At 34.2% G+C, this 8,895-nt stretch overlaps 2 protein-coding genes across 2 annotated transcripts; both read right to left on the bottom strand.

Annotated features, from left to right (window-relative positions):
- Positions 1-4,295: 4,295 nt before the first annotated feature.
- Positions 4,296-5,231, bottom strand: LOC143539424 (uncharacterized). Its single transcript, XM_077032747.1, has 2 exons — positions 4,891-5,231; positions 4,296-4,686 (listed from the first exon to the last, which is right to left on the bottom strand). Exons 1-2 carry the CDS (start codon positions 5,229-5,231, stop codon positions 4,296-4,298), a joined length of 732 nt encoding a protein of 243 aa, XP_076888862.1.
- Positions 5,232-7,312: 2,081 nt separating this feature from the next.
- On the bottom strand, positions 7,313-8,503 carry LOC143539428 (uncharacterized). Its single transcript, XM_077032750.1, has 3 exons — positions 8,244-8,503; positions 7,869-8,104; positions 7,313-7,756 (listed from the first exon to the last, which is right to left on the bottom strand). The coding sequence occupies exons 1-3, from the start codon at positions 8,442-8,444 to the stop codon at positions 7,375-7,377; spliced, it is 819 nt and encodes a 272-aa protein (XP_076888865.1). The 5' UTR covers positions 8,445-8,503; the 3' UTR covers positions 7,313-7,374.
- Positions 8,504-8,895: the final 392 nt, after the last annotated feature.

An 8,895-nucleotide genomic window follows, 5' to 3' on the forward strand; every position in this document is an offset into this window, starting at 1 on the left:
TCATTTTGTTATATTTTAATTTTTGGTTTTATATGTTGCTTGATTATAAAATTTTTAATTATAAAATATAAAATCAATTAAAAATTTGTCAAACATAGAATATTAATGACAACAAATTTATCATGATCAATCAATTTTAAATTTTAAAGATTCTAACGATGATTATATAATCAAAGTTAACTTAATTTGGTTTTGGAATAATCATGTTTTTGGATAAACATGAGTAGATGATCTCAAATAATATCATATTAATTGATTAAAATGTATCATATTTTATATGTATGAATATTTTTTTTGTTAGTTTTATGAATATATTATCATTTATCTAGGGTTATTATGTACTTAAAGAACCATATTTGTCACACGAACAAATATAAGTGGCTATATTAAAAAGCAAACATCTATGCTACCTTATTAAGAGTTACAAGCAGACATGAACTAAAGATTTTGATTTTTGACAAACGATGTATATTGACCAATACAATAAAAAATTTAGTGTAAAAGGAAGTTTTTACTTATTTATAGAATATTTGTGTTATCTTAGTTATATAATTTCTGTAATTTTAATGTAAATTGTAATTGTATTAACAATATCTGATCATTTTATTGACTGTATTTTACTTCATGGTTAAAATTCAAGATTTTCATCAATTATCCGTGTAATATACGGGCCTCAAACTAGTAAGATATATTATTCTACATGATAATACTACAATCCTCAATTTGTATATATGTAAGCGTCAAAATGAATCAATAATTTGTTCTAGCTTTAACAACACTTTCGAGATTTGGTCATAGCCACAGGCAAGTCTACAAGTATGCTTAATTTTGGAGGTGCAAAATACATGTTGCAGTGACATAATATTCAGGGTCGGCCTGAGAATTTACGTGCCCCGGCCGAGCTGAAAAAAATAGGCCTCTTAAGCCTTAATGTACTAAATAACGTAAACACGTTTTTTTATACTCCAATTAAAGTTAAGAAAATAAACATAACAATTATCAAAAATCATGATATTAGAATGAGTTTATGACATATTAAAGCTCTCATAACATTCTTGAAAGCAAATTGATGCATCAACTCTTGCAGTTTATGCCATCTAATATTCCGTTTGCTAAAGCTATCATTGCCAACCCGCGAAATCTTTCTTAGTCATTGTGAATCATAAGTAATATCTCAATAATTGTAATATCGAAAAACTTTTTTCTGCGGACGCTACCATGACTGCTGGTGTTTGAAGTCGACTTTGTTATTATCCAGCTTATCGTTTCTTGTTTTTATTTATGGTTTATTGTATTTTAATAATCCATATTCACCGCTATTGGCCGATAATAATCCCTATTTATTTTATCGCCACTGACGGTCCCAAATTTAAAAAACTTGGCCCCCAATGGTCCTCGTTAAAAGGGACTTAACGACGTTATACCTTTTTTTCCGAATTTCATACTAATGTTTTAGGGCTTTTGATCAGAAGGAGAATACGAGTCGATTGATGTAATACTTAGCTTGAAACGATGATCCAAACGGCTTGATTTTTGTTAATTGGAAGTTTAAGTACCCGAATTGAAGCATTGTTTTGTCGTTTTGGAGCAGTATTTCGAATGAAGTTTTACATCAACCGACTCGTATCCTCATTCCGATCAAAAACTCCAAAACATTAGTTTGAATTCGGAAAAAAAGTATAACGTCGTTAAGTTCTTTTTAACGGGGAGCCATTGAGGGCTAACTTTTTAAATTTGGGATCATCAGTGGTGATAAAATGAATAATCGCCCAATACCAGTTAATAGGATTATTAAAATCAAATAAACCTTTATTTATTTAACTTTTATTGATTAATTAAAACTAATGGACCCTTTTCAATTTTTAATAGGGCTATAAGTTTTTTGGTAATAAAAAAAAGTGGGTCTAACATGTGTTTGAGTATTAAAAAAATAGGTGGATCGGAAATTTTCAAAAAAATTTGTGCCTCTGAAAAATTGATAATATTATGCCTGTAGATGAGACTATAATAATACCCAAAAGGAGCTGCAACCAATGGTGGATGATTTCATGGGCCAAATCGGGTCACGGCCCCACTACGTTTTTGGCTCGATAGCGTACTTTTTTTTGAAAAAACCAATATATATATATATATATGTGTGAGTGTATGTATTGAGTCCGGCTCAGCCAAGTTATTTGAGTCCGGCTCATCTATATTATTTCAGTCTGGCCAGCCTTGAATTTAAAAAATAAAATAAAATTTTTTTAAAGCTGAAGAACGAGAAATCTTTTACGAAATAAACCTAAAGTAGTGTTTTGTATGAAGTAATGATAGACGGAATGGAATGATCATTCCGAAGTAATGAAATAAAATAAGTTTGATTGTCATTAAACAATGGAATGAATCATTTCTAAAGATTGCAATTCCTTCCATATATAGCATTTTTGATTCCTAAGTAAAATTTGTTTTTTTTTCATTCCTTCAAGAAATGGAATGAAAAATGATCTACAATTATTATTATTATTATTATTAAATTATAATGATTCTTATATTTTTATTATTACATCGTATTATGTTATTATCGTTCCATTAATTGCCAAAACTATTATGTATGTATAGTTTACTATTTAATAAAAAAATAATAATAAAGTTATGATTCATTTCATTCTACTCGGTAATCAAACAAAACAAGGAAATGGTAATGATTCATTTTAATCCTTTGTCCATTTCATTCCCTTGTTCATTTCATTCGCTCGTTCATTTCATTACCCTATACCAAACAGACCCTAAATATAAAGAAAGAATAAAAAATATAACTCCATAAGACCAAGACCAAGCCCAAACCCAAATAAATTTTAAACAAAAAACAAACAAACATTAAGCCCAAAATCCAACTCTACCATCTAGACGATACTCAAACACAACAACAAACGGGGTTTCTATTATGCGTTGACCGCTGTGTGACTTACTGACTTTTGAGGTTTAGTAGAGAAGTCTGAACAGAAGCTGAGAAGTAAGCAGGTGAATTAATGAAATCATTTGGGTGCAAAATCGATGAGTTGATTGTTTGGGCGCTGCCGCTGTCTACTAAGGGTTGAGGTTCGAAACTGACTCGTGTGGGTGTGAAATTGATTAATCGAAAGAGCCAACATAAGCAAGCAAGCATTAGGCTCTGCAATTTGCATTTCACAAATTTGTTTTTTTTTAATTTGGTAGGTTAGGGTTTGGATTTATTGTTCGACCTGACCTGAACCGGATAGCCATCCCGAAACTTATAAGTGGAAAAAAATTGGGTCTCGTGATTTTCGGCCCATCCATACTAGATGTTCAAGATCCGCCACTGGCTGCAACGAAAAACATCTAAGAGTTGGTTCAATAAGCACAAAGAGAGACAGATATAAGCTGCTTTTATCACTTACTTGTAGCCTCGGTTTGAAATTAATTAAAACCATTGTCAGCAGCATAGTAAACCTGCAAGTATCAGTCAGATACAGCTCAATGCATGGAATATATTGGTTATGTTCATATGCTTGAACGATTTTGTTGTCTGCTAGCTTACAAGTCCATACTTCACCCTTAAAAGTTAAATCAACTTTGTTGGGTAATTGTAAAACTCCCGAGTAGGCGGCCGAGTACTCCGATTACTCCCCGCCTAGATCGAGTACTCCCCGCCTCGGCCGAGTACACCGTAGGTATTTTCCGAGTAATCCCCGACTATTCCCGAGTAGTCGCGACTCCCCAGTCGACCGCCTAACGACTTTTACAACCTTGGTTGGGTTCTGTTTTCACTCTTTTGTAGAATAATTTTATTATGTATATGTAACATTCGCACAACGGATTAAATGCCCCAGAGTTCAGGATTCCTACAATCTGCAATATAAGTATATATATTTTGAAAGCAACCTTTCTATCTTTTGAGATGCCAGTCATGTTAATACAACACAATACTTGCTTCTGCACACATGGACATGCTACTACACTAATAATGAATACTTTGTTGTTACATAATACGAAAAGGGATGAAATTTTATTTCATTGATCAACATAATTGCTTTACATAATTGCATATCTTATTTATACATATAACCTGTACAACAGTTCCAGATTCATTTTCTGGATTTATTAATTGTGAATAACCGAAAAACAAGTGTACAAATACTCTTCACTGTCTAGACTAGAAGCCCAATATATGATTCCAACAAAAAACTTTATATACAACAAACACTCACACACATTTTAATGTGTCTCTTGACAACAGCAAGTAAACAAACAGTTGCATATATGCTTTACAATACCCAAAGAGCCAAAATTTCCCCTCACTTCATCTGTCGTGTGTCCGTCTCAAAATAAGTCGCCTTGGGGCATCCAAGAGACTGGATTAACTCATTCACCGATAAAACCTGAAATTTTGGAGGTGCGTTTAATGCTATGTTATGGACTCGGTGCTGATAAATCTTACCACTCTTATCCAGCTTGTACTCGGAAGTAGCATCAAAGCGGCCACGCCTCTCCCATGGGACCCAGGAAATACCATGAACCGCCCAGCGGATCATTATTGTGGATTCAACAGGCTGCCACACACTTATGATGTCAACCCACAAGGTCTTGAAGAAGATTCTCCCACTGAATCTTAAAGCCCAAAAGATTGTTTTGTAACTCTCAATTCCATAGAAACTGTTAAGCGGGTCTTGGAAGACAATATCATCCCTATATATAGCATTCATTGTCCACACAAACAAGTAGTATTTTATTACACGTTAACCATAAACAAAACAGATAATCTAAGTCACTAATTTGCATTCATTTGGTTGCCGGCACAGCTTGTTGCCGGTTTGCCTTATGTCTGCCTTGATGTAAACTATTTTTTTTTTTTTCTAAAATTCATTTTATATATAAGGAAATGAAAGGTACCTGTAAATATTAAAAGTGAGGTCCCTATAGAAGAGGTCCGGGAAGTCCTGTCTAAGAGTCCGGATAGCGTTCCCAGTATTTACATAATAACTGCTACTAGTTTGTTTCTGATCCTCCTCGTCACTCGGCTTAACCGATGTGGCAGCCGAAGAATTACGGACATCATTCAATATCCAGGGCTCTGCATCCTTAACCCTGGAGAAAACCACCTTAACTACTCTTCTCCTTCTGTCTTTGATGATGAGATCAGGAGCAAGTGTTGTGATCATAGATGGGAACTTAAACTGAAAACTAGAAGATGATGATGATGGGTGTTGTAAGTGTAACAGAAGAACCGCCATATATATATATCTCTCAGAATTGATGAATGAATGAATGAATATCTTTAAGGAGGATGAGGAGGAGTAGAAGGTGTGGTCATTTTTGTTTCGTTTGTGAGGTGGAAAAGTCTAAAACCGATGGAATATCTTTATTTCATGCCAATAACAATTACTTTCATCTTAGCCCCTCTATTTCACAAATTTATCACTCTTTCCCCCTTGAGCATATTGGTTTTCTTCATACTAAAGCATACTACTTATTGTTTGTAAATTTACTGGATTATGTTTGTAAAAATGGCCTTTATTGTTAAATGATTGATGTTTAGGAAGCAATCAAATGACTAAAGTTCTAGGGATAATCTTCTTGTGTTTGAAACCATACATTTTTCTTTTCTGAATTGCTCGTTTTGATACTTGTATTTGCAATTTATTAAAAAGTAAACTCGATTATAATCCCTCATAAATGCAATTGGAGAAAGAAACAATATCCGGTGTTCTTTTTTACAAGCAATTAATTTCTTTGGCTATCACAAAGCTTTAATCTTCTTTCTGTTGTGTTGGTATTTTAAATGTACAAACCATCCAACATTTGCAACATCTTGGTGATAAGAAAGTATTAATGTTCATTCATTAATGGATTCCCAGATGATATAATTTTCCAAGTTTAGCAACACTGATCATTTAGAATATTACTAAGAAGATCAAACATTAACTCATATAAGATATTTACTATTTAGTCGAGACCTTTCTAGCTCATAATGATCTTTTTATTTACAACTATTGTTCTTCCCGGCGCAACGGACATGTTGGATATGATCATGTACCTTTCATGTTTCAGCGGTGCACTAATGTGGGTTCGGTTGGTACCATAATTAAACCCATAAACCAACATGTAAAAAATGAAATATTTAAACAATATTTATTCGGTTGTTAAAACTCGAGCATTGAAACCTGAACATTGGTAAAACCTTGGAGGGTAAAAATCGAGAGTTACGATAGGGAGTTGAGGCGAATTCGGTCAGTAATTCGTTACGGTATAAATAACGTTGGCAAAACCCTTTTAAGTAAATTTGTCAAATTCACATATGAACAAATACAATATCAAAACGACATTAATTCGATTGGTTAAACTCATACTGTTGGTAAAAACCGAGCGATGTAGGTCTCGGGTGTTACGACAGTGAGTCGACGCGAATTTGTACAGTCTCGGTTGATTTATTTACGATACGATATTGGCAACACTGGTAAAATCCAAGCATTAAAACTCAGAAAAAAATGCGGCCAATTAGCATATAAAAAATAATTTTAAAACGACGCTTTTTGGTCGGTAAAACCCAGATTTTGGTAAACCGAGCGTTGTCATTCCCAGGCATGGCGGCAGTGAGTTGGTAAATCCTGGGTGTTCATAAAACCCAAGTGTTGTCGGTCCCAGGTGTCGCGGCGGTGAGTCAACACGAATTCAGTTGGTTCAGTCATGTTTGTTATGGTGCTGAATCTAAAACAAAAAAGTTGGTAAATCCGAATGTTGTCGGTCCTGGACATTGAATCGGTAAAACTTAGGCGTTGTCGGTCCCGGGCGTTGCGGCGATGAGTCGACGCGAATTTGGTCGGTCTTGGTTATGTTCTTAATGGTACCGGAACTAAAAATAAGGGTTAATGAACCCGAGCATTGTCAGTTCCGAGGTTGCGGTGGCAAGTCAACACAAATTTGGTCGGAGGTTACTTTTGTTACGGTAATGGAACCAAATAAAAAAGTCGGTAAAATCCGGGCGTTACGGCGATGAGTCGGTAAAACCTGAGTGTTGTCAATCTTGGGTGTTGTGACGATGAGTCGACACGAATTCAATCGGTTTCAATTACATTGGTTACTATAACGAAACTAGATAACAAAAATAAATAGCAAAAACAAAACAAAGAAACCACCTTCACCCAATACCGGACCGACACTTGGTCCAATAGAATTCCTAGCGGCACCAAACTTTCATTTTATTTATATTAGATAATTACAATCATTTTAATTTCTATATGAAGTAGAATTGTACAATAACTGTCATTGTTATTATGTTATATCACGGGGGCAAAACGTATATACTACTATAATAATATGCCTTTCACACTCAATATATGAACAAGTTAATTAATAGGTGAGTCACAAAAAAATAAGTTAGATAATTTTATCAAAAGCCCTAAGATACTCTATTAGTCCCGGCTCATGATATAAATCATGTCTAACAATTGGGGTTTCTCCGTTGATGGCCATGATTCGATCACCTGATGATCTTGGTGGGGATGAATAAAGGATTGATGCTTCCATAAGCTCGCGACGAACATTTTCTTGATCTTGTAATAGCCATTGGGCTCTTAAAGCCGTAATAGACAAACCAGAAACAAGAAAGACTGTTGTAATTCCCAAGACTCCAGCCGAAGAGAATAAGCCTTCTCGAGCAATGAAGCAACTAGCTCTCGGTTTTAACCAGCCTTTCAAGTGCCCTGTCTCAACACTTAGTCCAATTAACAACAAAACTTCGGCGACCGAAAAGCATATCCTGATACATTATAAAAGATGATAACATAAACTTTTAGAAAGATTTGCTCTAAGAAACTTACTTCGTATTAAAGGCAGAAAGTAATATACATATTATAGTTGGGTAGACATACCAAGTTGTAATGAAGAAAAACGCTGCTTGCCAAGTGAGAGTGTTGAGATGATGAGAATCCCAAGTCATAAGTTGACTGGGGTCAGGGTCTGATTTACTAACTGCTAATAACAAATGAGTGTGTTGCACCACCATAGCAATTGCAAGGGACAAAAATGCACCAGCAGCACAAATTAATGGTGTCTTCCCATTGCCACTATATCTGCATTCACTTGTTGCATCACCATCGCGAACCATCTGTAAAAAAATATACATATTGTTTTTAACAAAATTTCATTCTATTTTGTTATTTTGTCTGTGTTAGAAGAATCTTTTTTTTTTTTCATAAATATAATATTTTAAAAAACAAATTAAACTAGAAACATATATCCACCACCTGTGAGCGTGTTGCCTCAGCAATAAGGCAAAGAACAAAGCAAAGCAAGCCTAGGAGTATTGAGAAGACCATCAATGCGACACCCGTTTTGCTTCCTATATCGGCACCTCTACGAGTTGGTGCTAGATCAGCATGTGTGACCGCCATGAATGAAATGTGTGTTTGATCGAGGAAGTGATGAATGGATATATACATATACATATATAATGTAGAAGATGATATGTGGAAGTAAAGAATGATGCATATGAGTTTTTAGAATTGCTTGTCTTGTGTGAAAGGTTGCTTGAAGGTTAGATATTCCTTTATGTATCACCTACTCACCTTTACATGCATCACACTTATTCTAAAATCTAAATGCAGCCTCATTTTTTCCTACCTTTTCGATCTCTTAAAGTTTAATTATTTCCCTATTTAACATCACGCATTCATAAAAGTTAAAGCCTTCTTTTTCTTTTACAGTTTTACCAATTCATTTAACAGATCATTGGTTGGTACATGAAAAACATACCAAGTTCATATAAGTTTCGTTGTATTCAAATAATTAGTTTTATTACTTTCTTTACAATGGAAAACCAATTTTTTCACTACTCTTCTTTAATAATTTTTATTCCGGTGATAATACTAAATGAATTTCATTATAATTTGATTCAGC

This window comes from Bidens hawaiensis, unplaced genomic scaffold (genome assembly GCF_021521415.1).
Source record: "Bidens hawaiensis isolate Kalapana, Puna unplaced genomic scaffold, B.hawaiensis_p1.1 tig00011895_1, whole genome shotgun sequence".
Classification (NCBI taxonomy): Eukaryota; Viridiplantae; Streptophyta; class Magnoliopsida; order Asterales; family Asteraceae; genus Bidens; species Bidens hawaiensis.

Excerpts from the sequence above, each read along its gene's own strand:
- LOC143539424 (XM_077032747.1), bottom strand. The coding sequence starts at position 5,231 with ATGGCGGTTCTTCTGTTACACTTACAACACCCATCATCATCATCTTCT. Across the intron at positions 4,687-4,890 it reads CTCACTTTTAATATTTACAG|GGATGATATTGTCTTCCAAG; the intron begins GTACCTTTCATT and ends TGCTATATATAG.
- LOC143539428 (XM_077032750.1), bottom strand. The coding sequence starts at position 8,444 with ATGTATATGTATATATCCATTCATCACTTCCTCGATCAAACACACATT. Across the intron at positions 8,105-8,243 it reads CTGAGGCAACACGCTCACAG|ATGGTTCGCGATGGTGATGC; the intron begins GTGGTGGATATA and ends ATTTTTTTACAG. Across the intron at positions 7,757-7,868 it reads TTTTTCTTCATTACAACTTG|GATATGCTTTTCGGTCGCCG; the intron begins GTATGTCTACCC and ends ATAATGTATCAG.